This window comes from Mus musculus, chromosome 14, assembly GCF_000001635.26.
Source record: "Mus musculus strain C57BL/6J chromosome 14, GRCm38.p6 C57BL/6J".
Classification (NCBI taxonomy): domain Eukaryota; kingdom Metazoa; phylum Chordata; class Mammalia; order Rodentia; family Muridae; genus Mus; species Mus musculus.
Genome location: NC_000080.6, coordinates 27,133,021 through 27,153,159, shown reverse-complemented (window position 1 = coordinate 27,153,159; position 20,139 = coordinate 27,133,021). Strand labels below are relative to the sequence as shown.

The window sequence follows — 20,139 nt, the reverse complement described above, 5'->3', positions numbered from 1 at the left end:
AACTTCCAGATTCTTCTGGGTCTCTCTCTACCAACATAAACAGGCAAGGAGAAGGCGACACTGTATCGAATCGAATCGGTGGACACTTTTTCCTTAGCTGTTACCTTTCCTTGTGCTCTTCCATTCCCCTGTAAATGCACTGATTCATTACTGTGAAACGCTCTGCAAACTCAGCGTGCCAGGCCCAGATCTTCTTCCCTGAAAAACAAAGGGACCAGGGGGATGGGTTAGAATAAAGTACAATGACACATATGAAGGGAAATGTCACAGAAACCTGTTCCTCTACACCAAATAAATCAGGACTTAAATAAGTCAAATGAGCATCATTTACACACACCAAGAGGGCCACATTAAACCAGACCAAATACTACCCTGGACCCCTTCAAATCCATCCTTTCTTCTACAATCTCAAATTAAAAATCTCTAAATCAAAAAAATCCAAACTCTAAAGTGCTCCAAGATCTAAAACTTTCAGAACACTAACAAGACCCCAAGTAAAACATTCTAGACCAGGAAACATTGCATTAGTCGTGAAATTAATGTTTAAAATATTGCATAAAGGTAACTTTGGGCTATGTGCATAAGGTATATATGAAAGATAAACTCTGTGTTTAGAGCTGTGCCCCCTCTCCAAGATATCTCATTACAGATATGCAGATATTCCACAATCTGAAAAAAATTAAAACATCCTAGTTTCCAAAAGGAATAATAATATATCTGAGTTCTCAGGCATTACTTTCCCTGGCATCCTTGTGATATCTTCCTAGACTATTACGTAGGTCACCTGGCACAGAACAAGGAGCATGGATGATATCTAAAGTTGTCACAAAAACGACTCCTTATAATGGTACTGGACCCCTCAAAGCTCATGATGCCTACATCGAAGATCCGAGTTGAAGTACTCAGGAGTAACAGAGGCTAGTGAGAGACAGAGGAAGAGACGAGGAGGAACAGGGAGAATATCCCGGGTGCCTAGGAAGATCCTTCCTCCTCTTCCCTCTGGGAGCATCTGCCCCAGGGGAACATCAGCCATACTCCTAGGCTCCCGCATTCCTCACCAAGAAGACTGTGGTTAACATCACAAGAAAGATTCTCTTCACAGGCATGCCTCTAGACAGAAACCAGCTACTTCATTGGGTGTTACACTAAAAAGAGCAGTCACCTTCCACTCTAGAAGGTCAGTTTTTAGGAATAATGTGTTCACTTCCAACCCAGTGCCTCCTAGACAGGGATCAAGGGTAATGCTGGTCACCCACGATGGGCTAGTCTGCTGCCACATGTACACCCAGCACTGCTGCTACAACCACCTTGACCACTGATCCTCAAAGGCCTGCAGTTCTCTGACTTATCGTCCCCCCATCTGGTCCACGTGGCTCTGACCGTCTCCCAGGTTAAACATCATCTGACTGGCTCTGATCCAGGTGAGAAGGACTAGATTCCTAGGATGCCTGCCCCAGCCAGCCAGACCCAGTGTTAGAGAGATTCCCCAGCCCCTGCCTCCCATGCTGGTCTTTCATTTAACTTGTAAAGAGCAGGCCACGAGATATTTTTAGCATCTGGATCCCTGTCTAGGGCCACTGATCTGGCTTCCATCAGAGCTAACTTCATCAGCTGCCGCCTGTGCATTCTGGGGGGTGGGGCAGGAGTAAGGAGAGCTTAATGACCTACTGACAGCCGTCGATCCTGCAAAAGGAGAGGGAAAGAAGCGGGGCCTGAGTACAAAGTTCCGGGGGTGCCTTGGCAATGCGGTTGCAAAGCAGGAGGGAAATATCAACCGCTCACATCTGGGTCACTCTGTGGCTAGGATTGTCTCATCCCACCCCAAGTCTGGAAGCCAAGATGGCTCAATAGCAACCCCTTCTGCACAAAGCACAGGACCCTCTCACTCATCCTCAATGAGAGTCCAACAAACCCCCCACCCCCCACTAAACTGTGAGAGGGCACCTGGGAGCAGTGGCTAGCTTGACCCAGGATTACAAAGTGTTCTGTTGCCTTTCAGGTTTTTGTTTTGAGAAAGGGTCCCCACCTCCCTGTAAACTAAGCTGGCTTCCAACTTACTATGTAGCTTGCAGAACCATGAACTTCTAAACCTTGGGCCTTCAATTCCCAAGTGTTCATATTATAAGTACACCCCCACGGAGCCATTTGGAAGCCATCAGCTTGTACCTGAGGACAGTGCAAGAATTTCTACCTCAGCACTGAGGGGTGTCACGGACCAGGTTCCAACATGGTATTCTTACACAAGACCGAGTAGGAAGGCACTGCTACTGACTCACCCTAGGAATCAGGAAACTGGGGGTGGGAAGAGGGGATGCCTGGCAATGGCAGAGGGTGTACTTAGCATCCCTGAGATGAACACTCCCGTCCCCCACCCTGCCCCCCAAAATTTAAAAAAAAAAAAGTTCATAAGGAAGACCTAGAAATGGTCACCCAGATCACAAATACTAAATTACAAATAATGAGCACGACCTTAGGAGTCTGCAATCCTTGCCATTGTATTATATACTATATGTTACATATATATAGTGTATAGCTTGATCATGAAGGAATGAATGAACTAATGGACAATGAGCCCAGAATTACCAATTCCTGTAAAAGGAACTTATCTCACACCTCACTTCACGCCTCTGTTGGTGATAAGCATAGCCACTACCATTGCCTAAGGCAGTAACCTTGGTTCTCACAGGCATCTGCCCATAGCCCCAGGGGAGCCAGGATCACCAGCATTACAGAGGATACACACAGAGCTCCAGGAGGCTGAGACCCGCTCTCAGGTGATAGCAATTCTCACAGACTATACCCAGCCTGGGCTTTTCCTCACCACTCGCCTTGGTTAGTGAGAGCAAGACAAAGATGAGGTCTGTGCTGTTCTGACTCTTCAGATGGAAAGTTCTGGGTCAATCCCAGGGTCATCAGTAGTCGGCCATCACAGCTACTGCTCTGGAAGAGGAATTTAGTGTGACCACGCCCTCATTCCTCTCCCCAGCTGCCTGCAATCTGTACGTACTGGCATTTCCTAAGCACTGGCCTCCTGTACCTGTGGCACCACTGTGTCCACTGGCCATGAGGTCCTGCTGTTTTGTCCCTTAAAAATGTCTACTCCCAGTAGGCACAGATGCTGGTGAGAACATAGAGCAACCAGAACTCAGACTGCTGCTATTGGAGCATCTTGGGAGACTGTGGCAACATCAAGTCACTATATACACTCAGTACAGGATGTATTCTGGAAAGTTCTCAGTAGCACTTTTCCAAGCAGTATTTTACACAAACTAAGTAACAAATGTGTCTTAGTTATGGTTTTACTGTTGTGAACAGACACTGTGACCAAGGCAAATCTTATAAAGGACAACCATTAATTGGGGCTGGCTTACAGATTCAGAGGTTCAGTCCATTATCTTCAGGGTGGGAGCATAGCAGCATCCAGGCAGGCATGGTGCAGGAGGAGCTGAGAGTTCTACATCTTCATCTGAAGGCTGCTAGTGGGAGACTGACTTTCAGGCAGCTAGGACTAGGGTATTATAGCCTACGCCCACTGTGACGCACCTACCCCGACAAGGCACACCTCCTAATAGTGCCACTCCCTGGCCCAAGCATATTCATCCCACCACAAAGTGTGTCCTCCAACAAGACTGTACTACTTCCGAAAGCACTAGGGCTCTATCTTTCTCTTGCATTTCCTGCTTCCAGAGGCTGACCTGGAAGGACCCCTCAGCTCATCTTTCTCCATCTTCAGATCTTTCGTTCCTCCCTCAGCTCAAAGTGTCACTTCTCAATCTTGGACACTGCCCCCCCCCCCCCCCCCCCCGACACACACAACTTCCTCTGTCACTGGGATGATCCTAATTCAGGACAATTTGCCCAATGGGAAGATCCTTAACCTAACATCTACAAAGTCCCCTCTTGCCACCTAAGGTCACCTACTCTCAAGTATTACAAGTCCTTCCAGCCGGCTGTGGTCGTGCACGCCTTTAATCCCAGCAGAGGCAGGCGGATTTCTGAGTTCAAGGCCAGCCTGGTCTACAAAGTGAGTTCCAGGACAGCCAGGGCTACACAGAGAAACCCTGTCTCGGAAAACCAAGTCCTTCTAAGTCAAGGGCATCTCTGAGGACAGTGGTTCTCAACCTTCCTAATGCTGCAACCCTTTAATACAGCTCCTCATGCTATGAAACTGTAAGCATAAAATTATTTTCGACACTACTTCATAATGGTAATTTTGCTATTGTTATGTATCACAATGTAAATATCTGATATGCAGATGGTCTTAGGCGACTTCTGAGAAAGGGCCATTCGACCCCCGAATGGGCCATGACTCCCAGGTTAAGAATGGCTGTTTTAGAGGGTCTTGTGTAAGACACCACAAGCCTCAACCCGGACACTGCACAAAGGCTCATCAAGAGGAAAGCGATGATGTGCAACAACTCCAGCTGAGGACACCTGTTCAGTCGGTTTTCAGAGAGGCAGAGGCGGTTCCAACTGTCCCAACCTCTTAGGTATCGCGTCAGCGGTTGGAGGAGTAGACAAAGCCTGGAAGAGGGCACAGGATGGGGTTTGGGGACTTCTGGCAAATTTAAGTATCTTTCTCTTTTGTGTGTATTTTGCTTCTGGTTTTTTGGGGGGATGGAAACTCACCCTGTAGCCTAGACTAGACTAGAACTCACAGCATGGCATAACCCAGACTGGGTGTGGACTCACAGTAATCCTCCTGCCTCACCCTCCCAAGTTCTTAGTTATAGTGACCCACACTTGGAACCTAGCACTTGAGAGGCTGAAGCAGGAGGATCGTGAGCTCTGGTATAGTCTGGCTTATGCGTGGCAAGACCTTGTTTCCACAAGAAGAAGAAAGGAACGTGGAAGAAAGAAAAAAAAAAGTCCATGCAATCAGTTTCTAGAGCCCAGTAGGTTTCATAAATATACAAGTAACAAATCAAGACTCTTCATCAAACATGACCTCCTCATTTGTGGATCTCAGAAATGGACCAACCCCCTCAAAGAGACAAGTAAACCTCCTGTGTCTTCTGCTAGGCACTTTATAAAAACTTATCAACAACAAACAGTCAGGGTTTGTCCTCCAGGCTCTTATTGGAGAGAGGGGAGAAAACTCGATACATTTCTCCCTGTGGTCTACCCGCCTCAGGCCTAGAGCCAAAGTCAGAGATAAAGGCTTATTGGACAATTTGGCCTAGAACCACAAGGTCCCAAGCCACCTGCCCCAGATGACCTCACCTCCTCAACAGCCAAGAAGGATAATCCAGAGCCACTGCTAAAAAGCAAGGTCACATCCCTCAAGGACATCTACGGACACTAAACTGAAGCAGTGATAACAAGCCAGACCGTAGCTGCCCATCACAGAGGCGCACACAGAGGCCAGCAAAGCTGATGACAGGCTTAAACCTGGGCGTTCCCGTCCATCAAGACCTGCTTCTCAGCTAGTGTCCGAACACAACTCAGCATCACAGGGACCCAGCAGGGCATCGGTGGCAGCATGGTACTCTATCCAAGTACCCACTGACCATCTTTGGATTTCCCACGATGGGCTGCCTAGAGCATCTTCACGGATACACAAAAAATGCTTACGACCCAGGAGCACACAGACTCTCGAGGATGAGAGGAGGAAATGACTAGCAACCCCACCCATCAGCAGGGCACGGAGCGAATGAGGACAGCCCAGGATGGAGGACAGAGCGACAGTGAAAGCAAGGAAACAGACTCAGGTGCATTTCCGCGGGATGTGATGAGAGACGTAACCCAGGAAGGCCTGCAGCTTTGGAGGAGTGGACAATGCCTGGAAGAGGGCACAGGATGGCTTTGGGAACTTCTGGCAAACTTAGGTTTCTTTCTCTTTTTTCATGTATTTTGCTTTTGGTTTTCCAAGATAGAGTTTCACTCTATAGCCTAGACTAGACTAGAACTCATGACGTAGGGTAACCCAGACTCAGTCTGGACTCACAGCAATCCTCCTGCCCCAAAAGCCTGTTTTGTGCACTGGAGACAACACATGCCACTTCAAGGCAGAGGCACATACCACGTGTTTCCTTTCAGCCATGCTCAGTCAGGCCAGGCTGGTGCCCTGAAACCAGTCATGGTGAGAATTTAATCCAAGGAAACCAGAATATACTCTAACTCATGGCTACCTTTTTTCCACCTGTCCCCAAAAGCTGGCCATCTAACAATCTCAAGCATGCACTGTGTGTTCGCAAATATGTCTAACACTTAGAAGAAACAAATCCTTGGGACTGGGGATACAGAGCGTTGCCATGCTGTGAGTACAACGCTCAGAACTGGGATGGGGAAAGAAGACAGACAATGCCAAAGCCAGCTTCGTTGTTTTTAAAAAGGTTTACATGTGTATACGTGTGTGCTGTGCATGCATGTTTTTATGTGTTTGCATGTATGCATACATATGTATACACATGTATGTGGTACCCACTGGTAGGTTGATGCTGGGTGCCTTCCTTGATTATCTCCACATTATATATCAAGACAAGATCTCAGCCAGATGGTGGTGGCAGTGCACGCCTTTAATCCCAACATCCAGGAAACAGAGGCAGGCTTATCTCTAAGTTCTAGGACAGCCTGGTCTAGAGAGTGAGTTTCAAGACAGCCAGGGTTACACAGAGAGACCCTGCCTCAAAACAAACAAACAAAAACAAATAAACAAAATATCTCACTTGGACCCAGAGTTTGCTGAATCAGCTCTTCTAACCAGTTGTTCTAGGAATCCCATCTCTCTCTCCCTCTCCCTCTCCCTCTCCCTCTCCCCCTCCCCCCTCCCCCTCACCCCCCTCTTTCTCCCTAGTTTTGGGTCTGTTGTCCTAACACACCCATCAGCATCTACATGGGCGTCAAGGATTCAAACCTACTCCTCGCAGTTGTGGGGAAAGCACTTTGCCCACCAGCCATCTCCCTGGTACCCAGTGCTGTTTTGAATATCTGCCTCTGAGATGGGATTCAGGACAGGGAGCTGATGAAAGTGATGGCAGGCCTCAGGGTCACTAATGATTTTAGAATCTTTTCAATGATTTCCCACGTTTTTGTTTTTTGTTTTGATTTGTTTTTAAAAGCATTGACTAGCTTGGTATGGTGATAGAGGCAGGAGGATTACAAATTCAAAGCCAACCTGAGCTACACAGTGAGACTTGGCATAAAAAAATGAATAGAAACAAAACACCAAAGACTAAAGGTATAGCTCTTGCCTGGTATGTACAAGGGCCCGAGTTCCATCCCCAGCCCCAGAAGAAAAGGCGCTGAGCATGCCAGCACAGTGTGACATAACAGTTGAGGAGAGATCCACAGGGACAAGGTGGAGAAGACCAAGCCAGCCTGAGTCATAGATGTCACCTTGGAGAGACACTGTGTGTGTGTGTGCAGCTTTGATGGGTATGTAAGAGCCTGGAAGTCCAACAAGCTGGGGCCCCTCTGGGGAGAAGGCAGAGGATACACAGCTGCCTGATGTAAACTCAACCTGCCACACCCACCCCCTGGGTCTCACCAGAGGGCCCTCCTCATACCCCTGACATCTCTCCCCTCACCCTAATCCCACCAGTGTGAACCGGTGTCTCCCCACCTGCATGGGGGAGGGGGGATTCCCTGACCAAGCACACTCAGATGAGCACAATGCTTGGTGAACAGATGGGAAATATCCGGGAACTGTGTGTTCTCCCGTCTAACGGAGGATGCCACACAGCTGCTACAGCTGGAAAAACAAAACAGCCCTGGTGGGGATCTGACCACCCCAGAATCTCAGGAAAAGAAGTGGAAGAGATACAAAATACAGGACCTGTAGGCCCATAAGCTGCCACCCCGCCAGAGAGAGGAGAGAGCTACAGATACAAGGGCCTGGGGCACTGAGTTTCCACATACAGTATCCAGATGCTGCAATGCTGAACCAGATCCAGGGCAATTATCACACATGCTCCAGCAAGCACTTCCAACTCGGCTCTGCCAGGCAGCCTCAGGGCCCTCCTGAGAGCTTAGCTGCACACAGAGGGACCTTCCCAGTTTTCTCTGGGTGTCTGAAGCCTGACTCTGTGGGCCCTACTTCCATCACGTGCTTGTTTACGGAGGCTCGGGTGGAGATCGGGTCAGTTCAGACCTCAAGTGAAAGGAGCCAATCCCAGATCCCAAGACAAGAGGGCTTGGGAAGGAAGCCACCATTGACCCACTCGTGCTGGCCCCAGGCTGCCCTTCTTCAGTCCAAAAGGTACTTCTGTTTTATCCAGGGCTTCTCATCTCCCCCATGGTTTACTTGAGAAAGTTCCTGCTCTATAAAACATTCCCAGGACTGCTGGAATACCTCAGCTGGTAAAGGCACTTTCTAGCAAAGTGGATGACCTGAAGTTTTAATCCCTGGGACCCACATGGGTGGAAGAGGAGCCAACTCCTACATGCCATCCTCCCTTCCCAACATGCATTCATGCCATGGAACACACACACATACACACACACACACACACACACACACACACACACACACACACAGTAAATAATGTAATGTTAAAGGGTAGGTGATTCCAGGGTTAGAGGTGCAAGGTCCTCGGGTTCAAGTCTGAGCATCCTGAAGAAAAAAAATGAAAACCCAAGCATGGTGGCAACGAGCTGTAATTCTAGCTATGCCAGGAGAGTGACACAGGATGATTGTACGAACCAAGAAATTCTAGACCAGCCTGGGCAATATAATGAGACCCCCAACTCTAAAATAAATAAGCAAATAAAAAGTTTCAATGCAACATCAACAAACACCTAGAAAAGCCTTGAGCTATGTAAAGCCATTACTGTCTGCCTGATTCTCTCAAGGTCCCTCATCCTGTCCTCAGTGGACATTCAGTACATTTTTCTCGGTGGACAGGAAACACACTGGTGGCTTATAAAGCCATGGGAGACCCAAAGTGGGGAGGAAGTGAGATACTCAAGTAAGTGGAAACAGGTCTAGGGTTTCCTGCCCTGTGCTGACTGCTATGAGCGGGACGCTCTCAAGACAAGTCCATTTGTGGGAAGGGACATAGGCTGCCCAGGGGCCCGAGGACCAGTACCATTGCTGTCCTCTTCCACATCGCCACTGGCAGTGGTGCCGGGCTCTCTCCTGTGCCCAGTGCCCGCCGAGGCCTCCAGAGCTCCTTCAGCAGCATGCGCAGCAAAAACCCATCTCCTCACAGACGCGGACGCAGGCACTGAGGAGCCAATGACAACAAGAAGAAACACATTGCCCTGAAAGCCAAGCACACTCATCCCCTGTCTCCAAAGTCCCCACCGGAAATGACAGGAACAGAGGAACCCTCAAGGGTCATGCAAAATGGCTACTAAATGCTCTCGTGATCATTTTTTCAAATTGAAGCTTTAAAACTGGATCCCCTGACAAGGCAAAGTTGCTGACCTGACCCTTCGCCTACCAGGGCATCTACTGGAATGAGCGTCACAGAGCTGGCACATCCCACTCCGGAATTCACTCAGCTCCAGAATGGCAGCCCAGTCTGCCTCATTGCCAATTACTATGTGTAAGGGCAAGTACATTTGGGCAGCATCCCTTGAGCAGAAAAAAAAAAAAAAAAAAAAAAAAAACTACTTTAAAATGCCACAAACAGGTGAGCTCTCTACACCACCCCCCCTTTTGAGAGAGGGTTTCTCTGTGTAGCTCTGGCTATCCCAGAACTCTCTCTCTGTAGACCAGACTGGCCTCAAACTCAGAGATTTGCCTGCTTCTGCCTCCCAAGTAATGGATGACCAAGACTCACCCAGGACCTTCACCCCATGAATGAGGTCATCCAAATGGCCAGTGAGATGGACACCGTAACCCTCACCTTTCAGAGAAAGAAACAGATTCTGGCCTGTGCGGCCACCATAACTGGACAGCGCCATGGAATGACCAAACCTCCCAAAGCTCTAACAATTCATAGGTTCTGACAGCTGAGTCTCCTAGAACAACCCTCTGGCTGCATGTTAGTGCCATCCCTGTACTCTGACCCTCAAGTGTCAGCTAAGAAAGATGATGCTAAGGGAAGGAGCAGCTATATCCTTCTAACACTGCCTGGCACATAATGAAGATAGTGGGGGAAATCCTACGGAGTCTAAAATTACCCTGGGATCTCCCCATGAAAAGGTGATGAAGCGGGTGGCTGTGCCTGCAGTACCAAATCACATCTGTCATCAGAATTAGAAGATAACAGGAGCCAGGTGTAGAAGCTGAGGCAGGAGGATTCCAGAGCAGGCTAACTACATAACGTGTCACAATATTCACAAAAGGGGAAGAGAAAAAAGGAAGAGGGAACAGGGAGGGAAAGGCAGGAGGACATGAGCCCCATGCTCCGCTAGGGTAGAAGAGTTGCTCCCCAATGGCATCCCTCCCAAGGGACTGGCAAGGAGGAGACCATATGCCCAAGTAAACTGGGGGTGTGGGGGGCAATAAAAGGGAAAGGGAAGGGAAGCAGCACAGCTGTAACTCCCACATGTGCATACTGGACTCGGCCATTAGCTGGGCAACGGGGGGGGGGGGTGACGAGCTTAAGGAACCTCACTATCCTTCTCGTCTGCCCTTTCCAGAGCATACACTCACTAAGTAGACTAAATGGTTATTCCTCTGTCGTTTTCCTTTTAGCTTCTAATTTAGTTTGCATATTAACTACCAGAGGACCATAAGATGCAAGAGGACTCCAAGCCCATGCTCCCAGAACTCCAGGGTGACATGAGTTTATGGCTGACATGGTTACTAAGTCACCTATACTATCAAGGGAGGCCTTAGGTTCTAAAGTTGGATTCCCAGAACTCTAACTCCGTTTCCCCCACCTAGCGGCTATGAGACCTAGGAAAGGACTTTTCTGTGCCTCAGTTTCTCCAACTGGAAAAGGGTACTATAAAGGACTCAAACTTGTGGGGGTTTTGTGAGAACCCACCACAGTGCCTCACCTAGAGCTAGGGTCCCTTCCTCCTTCCAGAACAAACATGAGAAGACAAAGTGACTTCCAGGCAGGCTACCACACAGCTCACTGCAGGCTCGCTGGTGAGCAAGTCCCACCTCCCTCCTATTTGCCTGGCATGGGACCTCCGATGGACTGACCAAGGCTAGGGTGGCTGGCTAGTTAAGGGCCTGCGTGGCAGCCCGGGAAGCTTTCCCAAGCATCTAGGCTGTGCACACAGCAGGGTGAGAAGAAGGCAGATTTAAAAAAAAAAAAATTACCTTGTGAGGAAACATTACAGACCCACCCCGAAGGCAAGACTGTACAGGCATGGAGATCTCCAGAGGCTGAAAACCAGCATCCCATCCAGTCAGCGAGTAACCTTCCATGTACCTCTTGAGTGCTTCAGCTCCTTCCTGCTGGGTTGCTGGAGGTATACTCGGGCTTCTTTCCAGACACCTCCCCCGACCACACCCCCCACCTGCCTTCTACAAACTCTCTTCTCTCCCCTGACTCCAGGCTCCTAGGTTTGGATCAGCTTTGCAAGACACCCTCCAGAATTCCAGATCCCAAAAGATTCAATTCACAGAAGAAACAACACAGGAGATGGGGGGTGGGGGGTGGAGAGGAGTGTACAGAGAAGCTGCCAGCCACACCCAGCCTCAGCCTTGTTGTGCCAATTGCCAGCCCTTCCCCTGCTGTGAGGAGACTCAGCTAGGGGGTTACCTCTCCCACGTGATGGGCTCTTCTCACTAGGCAGATAGGCACAGATATCCAACACCACAGTTTCCACAGAAGCTACTGAAAACTTGCAGGGCCTTTCTGTCAGGTTATAGTCATTCTTTTGTCTCCAACAAAAGGCAGGCCATGGAAATATATAAATAGTTCTGGGGGCAAAGCCTGACACTTCAGCCCCATTCTCTGCTAAGATAGACGAGCTGAGGCATGGTAAGAGCTGTCCTCCCAAGAGAAAAGGACCGCAAACTAAAACAATGGGGATGAGGATGCCACACTGTCAGAGTGTTCGCTATGATAAAGATACTTACCCTTCCTTGGGTTATCACTGGTGATAGAAGAGAGACACAAGAGATCAGGACAACCCAGGCCTTTCGATTCCTGCCACCACCTAAAAGCCTCACCTGGTGACCTGGCACCAAGGAAATCGACCTCACCCAGCATGGGTGACATGCCGGAGCATGTGGTTTGAGGATAAGAGCCTTGTGTTTCCATGACAGTCACAGGATTTCAGAGTCAGCGTTCAGAGCCTATATGACCGGACACCGAATGGCCTAAGCAGCAAGCCTGTCTTGTCTGAGCATCTGCACTTCTTTGTCCTCCTGGGATGGAGGCAGCTTGCTGGGTTTATCTGTGAGAAACCCAAGGATGTACAGTAGTTGCTTTACCCAGTCCTGGGTGGGAAGCCAGAGCCTCCTGCCCTCCACCAGAGCACACAGTTCTGAGCAGCTGGACTCACCAGGGGAATTTTCAGAAATACAAAGTGTCCCGGGCTCTACTGACTGGACCTTGAGTTGAGGACCTCGGCATCCTGACAGGAGAGCTGGGAAGCCGATGCCTTAAGAGGCAATTTCAGGTCTGAAGAAGTAAGGGTGACCTCACAGACCTGACACCCGCCACATGCAGCTCCTTGGCCGCTGGCATCATAGCCCTACAAAGGTGCTGCTGCCAACAAGTGCTGACAATGGGATTTGAACCCAGAAATCCAATCATGTGGCTCTTTCTACCTTTATCTGCTGAGTCTTGTGCTCCAGTAACAACACCTCTGTCCACTCAGACGTCGACCCCAGAGACCTGGGAGATACTTTAACCTCTTCTGTCTTAGCTGTTAGTCCACTCTGCTGGGCCCAAGGTCTGATCCTTCTCCTTCTACCCCCACCCCACCCTCCATCCCTACCACTAACACCTTCTCCACTGTGACCCATGGGTGTGTGAAGTCTGAGCCCGCCAGCCATGTAACTCTAGGGCTTTGACTCTGCAAGGGTTCCCCAGAGTTCTAAAGATACCAATGTTCCCTTCAAGCTTGCCTTAGGACCTTCCTTCAGGTTGATTCCTCTCTCTAAGTACTGTTCCCTCTCCTTCTCCGCCTCCCCAGCCATGAGTCATCTTATCTCAGGTCTCTGGTGACATAATATCTAGAACCAAGCTACATCTGCTGCTTCCTCAGAGCAGAGAAGGTAACATGGGAGAGGGACGGAGGTCTGAGGCATGGGGACTGGTTGGTGGTGGTCAAGGACATTGATGTTGTTATGAGGTTTAAGTTTCATAGGAGGGGGAAAGCCAGAGAGTCAGAGAGAGGCTGGAAAGATAGGCTAAGAGCAGACTAGAAAGAAAAGATTGAAAGCTTTGTAGCAAGGAGCATGAACACAGGCCTAGGGGTCATAGCTATGGATGGCCATGAACTACACAAGCAGCCATGGATTCTGGGCAACAAGGGAGTAGCATGTTTATCTGCACATGTCTGGGCTGAACAGAAGGAAATGAAATCCTCCAAGGCTCTCACTAAAGGTTACCATAGCTCAAGTTACACTGTGAGTGACTGGCAATAAATTTACTGTCAAACGCCACTGGTGGAAATGGCAACTTCACTCATGGCTTTGAAAGACAACCCTATCAATAGATGCCAAATTTTAAATATGTATGCTCTTTGACCCAGAAGCCCCATGTCTATGAAGGACAGTGACTGCAGCATCCTTTTATAAGCAAAAGAAGCAGTAGAAATAGCCACCTGGAGCATCCGTCATGGAAGACAGATCCACTGGCGCCTCTTCCTGCCACTAGGAATTGGAAACATTCCAGAACTGTTGCACTTTGAAAAGGTAACACGAAGTATGTGTATGAGGGGCACAATCCTCACAGGTGTGTAAATACTGCTGCGGTTAGGGCCGTTTCTGCCTCATACGTAAATTATCTATCAGCTCAGTTCAGGTTGGGTCCCCAAGTGAATTTAAAACACACTTTTCAAATATTACATTTTGTTTTAAATTTAATAACTATGGGGAAAACTAGATAACTAAATAATTATGATGCCAGCGAACCTTCGCTGTGCTCTACAGAGGGGCTGTAAGAGCCTCCTACGCATGCTCACTGGGCCCATCAGGCGCTGAGGCTCCCACGCATGCTCACTGGGCCCATTAGACTCACTCCTTTTCACTAGTCCCGTGTCTCTGAGCATTAGCACCCTTCAGCATCTCCCCATCGTCGCCATGCCAACGGAAGGCAGTCATCCCACTCTATACACAGAGCAATGAAGTGTGAGTTAATACTATCCCCATCCCATCAACAGTATCCTCTATCATCCAAGTGAGAAGCTGAGGTGTGGCTTCCCCTAGGCCATAGGCCAGTGTATGGCCCCTTATTCTATTGCCTCCTCTCCTCATAGTGCACATTCCAGCCTTCGAGTCACATACCGGGCTCTGGCTCTAGGTCCTACGCTCTTGATCCCTACAGATCCTCACCTTTTCTAGGAAAGATACATTAGAACTTTTGTGTTGCAGGTCACAAGCACATAGACGATGACGACTTCCAATCCACAACCAGGGCATTCTTTGCATCCTGTAGCAGTGGGCACATGGGCTGGAAGGACTGTGTCCCTTTCCTGGTCAGAAACACACGGAGCAAGAGCACCTGAGCACATGTCAGATGCCACAAAATACAAACCCCGTGCCTGGCCCTAGAGTCTACTCAACCTGGAATCTGCCCCAGAAAACTGACAGGGCTGCCCCAGGCCACCTACCTGAGAGAGGTATCTCCCACTACCATCTTTACATGCCATTCCCGGCTTTGTATAAAGATGGCCACCAGGCAACTCCCACCCCATCTAGGTTAGGTCACCATGGGAAACCTAAGGGCAGAAAACTCTAGAAGCACCTCTATAAACAGGCTCAAAAACTGGGGGATGCTTCCTTCCTCCTCATCTCCAGGTAAGATCCTTCCAGGGACCCATAGCAGTTAGAGCTCAGTTGGTACAGGACACAAGGACAGGTGGATGAGGATAGGAAGGGACACTCAGAAGCAATCTCCGATGCCTGTGCCTAGGTGAGGGCAGGTACCATAGTAGGAAGCCACCTTCCCTCCAGCCTGCCTTTCCTTCTGGATGTCATACCCCCAGCCCTCTTCCAAAGACTCTAACCAAAGGCTTTTGTAAAATCTCCTTTCCAATGCACATACCAATAAAGTAGAAGCTTGCAACATGCCACAAATTTTAGGTGTACAACTCAATAGCACTCCTATATATCCTCATATAATTATCAATCCAATCAATAGGAGGTCTGCAGAGACTGATCAATTGGGAAAGTATTCCCTTAAGCATAAGAATCTAAGGTCCCATCCAGCTTATTTATGAATAGCCAGAAACTGGAAACAATCTAGATGTCCTTCAACTGAAGAATGGATACAGAAAATGGTAATCTGCACAATGGAATGTTACTCAGCTAGTAAAAACAAAAACATCATGAATTTTGCAGGCAAATGGGTGGAACTAGAAAGTATCTCTGAGAACTCACATAGGAAAAATCAGCCATGGTAGTATGTATGCACTTGTAATCCCAGCACTGAAGAGATGGGAACAGGAGGGTCTCTGAGACTTGCTGGTCAGCAAGTCTACCTGAATGGGCAAACACTAGGTTCAGTAAGAGAGAGAGAAATTATCTCAACAGATAATAAGAAAATGGCTCAAAAAACCAAAAACGAAAGAAAGAAAAGAAAGAAAGAAAGAAAGAAAGAAAGAAAGAAAGAAAGAAAGAAAATGGAGAGAGATTGAGGAAGACACTCAGTATTAATCCCTGGCCTCATACAAACATACACATTCATGCATACACATACATGTACACATGCATGCACACACAAATCAAAATATGAAACATTGTCAGCCTTTAGAAAAAAGGCTTCTGTCAGGCGTGGTGGCACACACCTTTAATCCCAGCACTTGGGAGGCAGAGGCAGGCAAATTTCTGAGTTCAAGGCCAGCCTGGTCTACAGAGTGAGTTCCAGGACAGCCAGGGCTATGAAGAGGAATCCTGTTTCAAAAAAAAAAAGAAAGAAAGAAAGAGAGAGAGAGAGAGAGAGAGAGAGAGAGAGAGAGAGAACGGAAAGAAAGAGAAAGAAAGAAAGAAAGAAAGAAAGAAAGAAAGAAAGAAAGAAAGAAAGAAAGAAAGAAAGAAAGAAAGAAAGAAAGAAAGAGGAAGGAAGGCAGGCAGGAAGGAAGGAAGGAAGGAAGAAAGAAAGAAAGAAAGAAAGAAAGAAAGAAAGAAAGAAAGAAAGAAAGAAAGAAAGAAAGAAAGAAAGCAGGCTTCTCTGTATCCATCCAGAATAATGATGTGCTCAAAGTAACCACTGCCTTACTTGTAAGCATGATTAGTGTTGCTTGTATTGAAATGTGAATTTGTACAGCACGGATTCTGTCCCTGGCTTCATGCACTCAGTACTGTGATGTGAGTTTTATCTCTGGTATAGTAATTCTTTCTTTCTCATTGCTGAGTATATTCTACCCTATACTACCCCATATTCTGCATATCCATGCAGCCGTGGATAAGCATTTAGACAGTTTCTATTTGGGGTCAATTATTTTAGTTTGTTTTTGAGACATGGTTTCTCTGTGGAGCCCCAGATGTCCTACAACTTGCTCTGTAGACCAAGCTGTCCTCAAACTCAGCAATCCACCTGCCTCTGCCTCCCGAGTGCTGGGATTAAAGTTGTGGATGACCACCACTCGGCTTGGGATCAATTATTAATAGAACTGCTGTGAACACTGGCGAGTAAGCCTTTTGGTGCCTCCCCTACTCATTTCTCTTGGTTCACATCTGGTAGAGGAGCTGCTGCAGCATAGGCAGGCAGATGTTTCGCTTGGGCACATATTTCCAATACAAGCTTCCAAAGTGGTTTTAACCAGCGTGCACTCCTACTGGCTGCATGTCTAAACTATATCCTGGTGTGGGTCTGTATCAAGTTATCATTCTGCTGGCTATTCACTGCTGCCTGCTGTGGTGAGCTCATGAACAGACAGGACTCTTTCCATGTTTGTTTTTTGATTATTCGGACATTCCCCCTTTGGCATTAATACTTGCTCAGTTCTTCTTATTTTTAATTAGGTTGTCTATTATTCATTCACAGAAGCTCTTAATCTAGTCTGGATATGAGTCCTTTGTTTGGTGTGTTCATTTCAGATCTCTTCCCAGACTACCATTTGCCCTTTGACTCTCACTGTTGTTTTTAAAATAAGAGTCTCACTAAGTAGCTCTGGCTGTCCTGGAACTCGCTATATAAACCAGACTGGCATTGAACTCACAGGGATCTGTGGGCCTGGTGGGATTAAAGGTGTGTGCCACCAGCCTACCCATACTGTTGTTATCTTTTTTTTAAAGTGTTTGTTTATTTGTTTATTTATTTATTCATTTATTATATGTAAGTACACTGTAGCTGTCTTCAGACACTCCAGAAAAAGGCATCAGATTTCGTTATGGATGGTTTTGAGCCACCATGTGGTTGCTGGGATTTGAACTCAGGACCTTTGGAAGAGCAGTCGGCGCTCTTAACCACTGAGCCATCTCACCAGCCCTGTTGTTATCTTTTAATGAAGAGTTCTTTGTTTCTATTTGGTGCTGGGATGGAACCTAGGAACTCAGGAGGGCTACACATGTGTTCTCCCACCAAGCTAAATTCCTAAGCCCTGGAGTCCCTGAGTTGAATGAAGCCTCACTCATACCTTTCTCTTTATAGTAGTGCCCTTTGTAAATGGTGTAAGGTATCTGTTTCCATGAGGCCATGGATGTATAGGTCAGCGTAAGAATGGATGCTTAGCATTGCAAGCATTGCCCTGGGTTCAATCCCCAGAATCCTTAAAATAAAGCAAAAGCCTTCTGTGCCGCCTCAATTCCAGATATTCTCCATGATTTTCCAGAAGTGTCACAGATTTGCCTTTCACACTTACGACTTATGCTTATTAGTTTTAACTGTCAACCTGGCACAGCCTAGAATTGCCTGGAAGGGTGCTTAATGAGGAATTACCTAGATCAGTTTGGCCATAGTCTTGTCTGTGGCAGACTATCTGTATGATTACCTAATGTAGGAAAATCCAGTCCACTGTGGGTGACTCTATTCCCTAGGCTGGGCTCTAAACTGTGTAAGAGTAAACTAGGAATCTAGCAAGGTTCCGAACACATGTGTCTCCTTCAACTGTGGATATGATTATTTAGTTCATGCCTTGACTTCCCAACAATAATGGGCAGTAACCTAGAATTGTAAACCACATAAATGTGTTCTTCTCTAAGCTACTTCTGGTCAGGGTATTCTTATCACAACAAAAGAAACATCACTACAATAGAACTCAGCTATTCATATATATATATCATGACATAGGAATAGCTGAGTAATACTTTTTTAGGGTAAAGTTCTGTTGGCCATGACCAAACACCACCACACCATGTGTACAGAAAGGCCAATCTCTGTGTCAACCCACCTTATGCCCCTGACAACACAGTTTCTTCCACACCCTAGACACTTATCTGAACCATTTGGAGGAACCTGACTCCAATTCATCCCATAACCCAACAGACCTCAGATAAATGCCTGTTGTTTGAGAGCATTTTGCAACACAAACTACATACAAAGCACTTATATTTTATATAAGGTTTCCAACACTTCCCATGAGTTCATTTTGATAACTGTACTTGAGTCAATATCCCATTAAAAATGCAAAATGAAGAGGAAAGGGGAAATGCCCAGTAATGGAGCAGGAATATGTACCAGGCACTACTGAACATCCTATGTGCCTGTCTGGGTGTCACTACACTGACAACCTGCAGAAGAGACCAGTGAAAAGCAGAGGAAGAGACTAGGTATGGTGATACATATACAACTCAGCACTCAGGAGGCAGAAGCAGACGACTGCCACAAGTCTGACTGAGGCTAGCCTGGGCTACATGGCAAAACACTGGGGCCCAATACTGAGCACGAGAAGGGGCTGTCTTGAGAAGTTAAGAGATGGGGCATTTTGCCACACAGAAAACCGGAAAGGAGGACATGTTTGGAACTTCCATGAGTCCAGAAGAAGGGCTTACCAGTAGAGTTAAGAAAAAGTAGAGCTTTCTTCTAAACAAAATCAGAAGGCAGTAGTGGCTGCTGCTAGAACTTGGATTCTCTACCATGTACCACAAAAGTCTACTGTGAGACAGTAGGCAACACAACGGTCTCCGTTGATGTCCCTTCCATCACACCGTAGGTTCAACATGAGGAGGGACCAAAGTGACCTCCGGCCATAACTGCAGGAGTCAACACACTCACACTGCAATGCTCCTGTTTTCCTCTGCAGTCCTGGGCTTAAGCACCCCTCACCCCACCTACCCTCCTACTCTCTGTTGCAGTTCTGGCTAGAGGGTCTACACTACAGACACTGGTCCCTCGGCCTAGAACTGCATACTTCCGGGCTGTAACATCTCTTGCATTCATGTGACTATGTGATTAATTTGTTTCCTGAATGAGGCTACTGATGCCAGAAGGACCAGGTCTGAGCCAGCAATGGCCACCCATGCCTCCTAGCCCCTAGCACAGGACCTTGCACTTCAGTAAGTGATATATTATATATATATATAAGTTCAGAGTATAAAAGTAAAGAGAATATGAACAGAACATCATACAACTTCAACGAGCAACTCACTCCTCATTGTTAGTAAATTTACATTTGTGTGTGTGTGTGCACGCGCATATGTGCACACATGTAAATCAGAAGACAACTTACATTCTTTCATCATGCAAGTCCCTGAAATTGAACTCAGATTCTCAGACTTGGCAGCAGACCTCTTTAGCCACTTGAGCCCTATTGTCGGTCCTTATTCTAAAATTCATTACTTCTTCCACTCAGTAGAAAAAGTTCCTGCTGTTATATCACTCTATACATACATGTAGATTGAGTGAATGAATAAATAAATGAATGATGGACTCCTCCTGTAAACACAGGAGTGCTTGGAGTTCTCACTAATTTTACTATTAATTTTAAAGGAAAAGGGAAATTGAGGAAGGACCATATAAATGGGTCAGTTAGGTCTTGCCACCAGGTAAGCCACTTGGATAAAATTGCAGGGGATTAAGATATTGATTAAAACAGTCTCCTCTGCCCCTCATTTATGAGACTAAGACTCTTCAGGCTTGGTGTCAAGGCCACATTCATCAAGAAAGGAAGGACTGGCAAGGGTAGTTACATATTTCCCACAATCTCTTTCAAATAAAAATTCCTAGCTGGGCA

General features: G+C 47.2%; 1 protein-coding gene across 4 annotated transcripts in view; it reads right to left on the bottom strand.

The window, feature by feature from the left end:
* The window catches only part of Arhgef3 (Rho guanine nucleotide exchange factor (GEF) 3), a 289,456-nt gene that overhangs the window by 250,757 nt on the left and 18,560 nt on the right, over nt 1–20,139 (bottom strand). For 3 of the 4 annotated variants that reach the window (XM_006519579.4, XM_006519575.3, XM_006519574.4), the window contains one exon: nt 105–198. In XM_006519579.4, coding sequence (XP_006519642.1) covers nt 105–148 — 44 coding nt within the window. In that variant the 5' untranslated portion in view covers nt 149–198. Of the gene's footprint in view, nt 1–104; nt 199–9,029; nt 9,168–20,139 lie in introns of those variants that run through there. The other variant, NM_001289686.1, reaches the window with a different exon arrangement.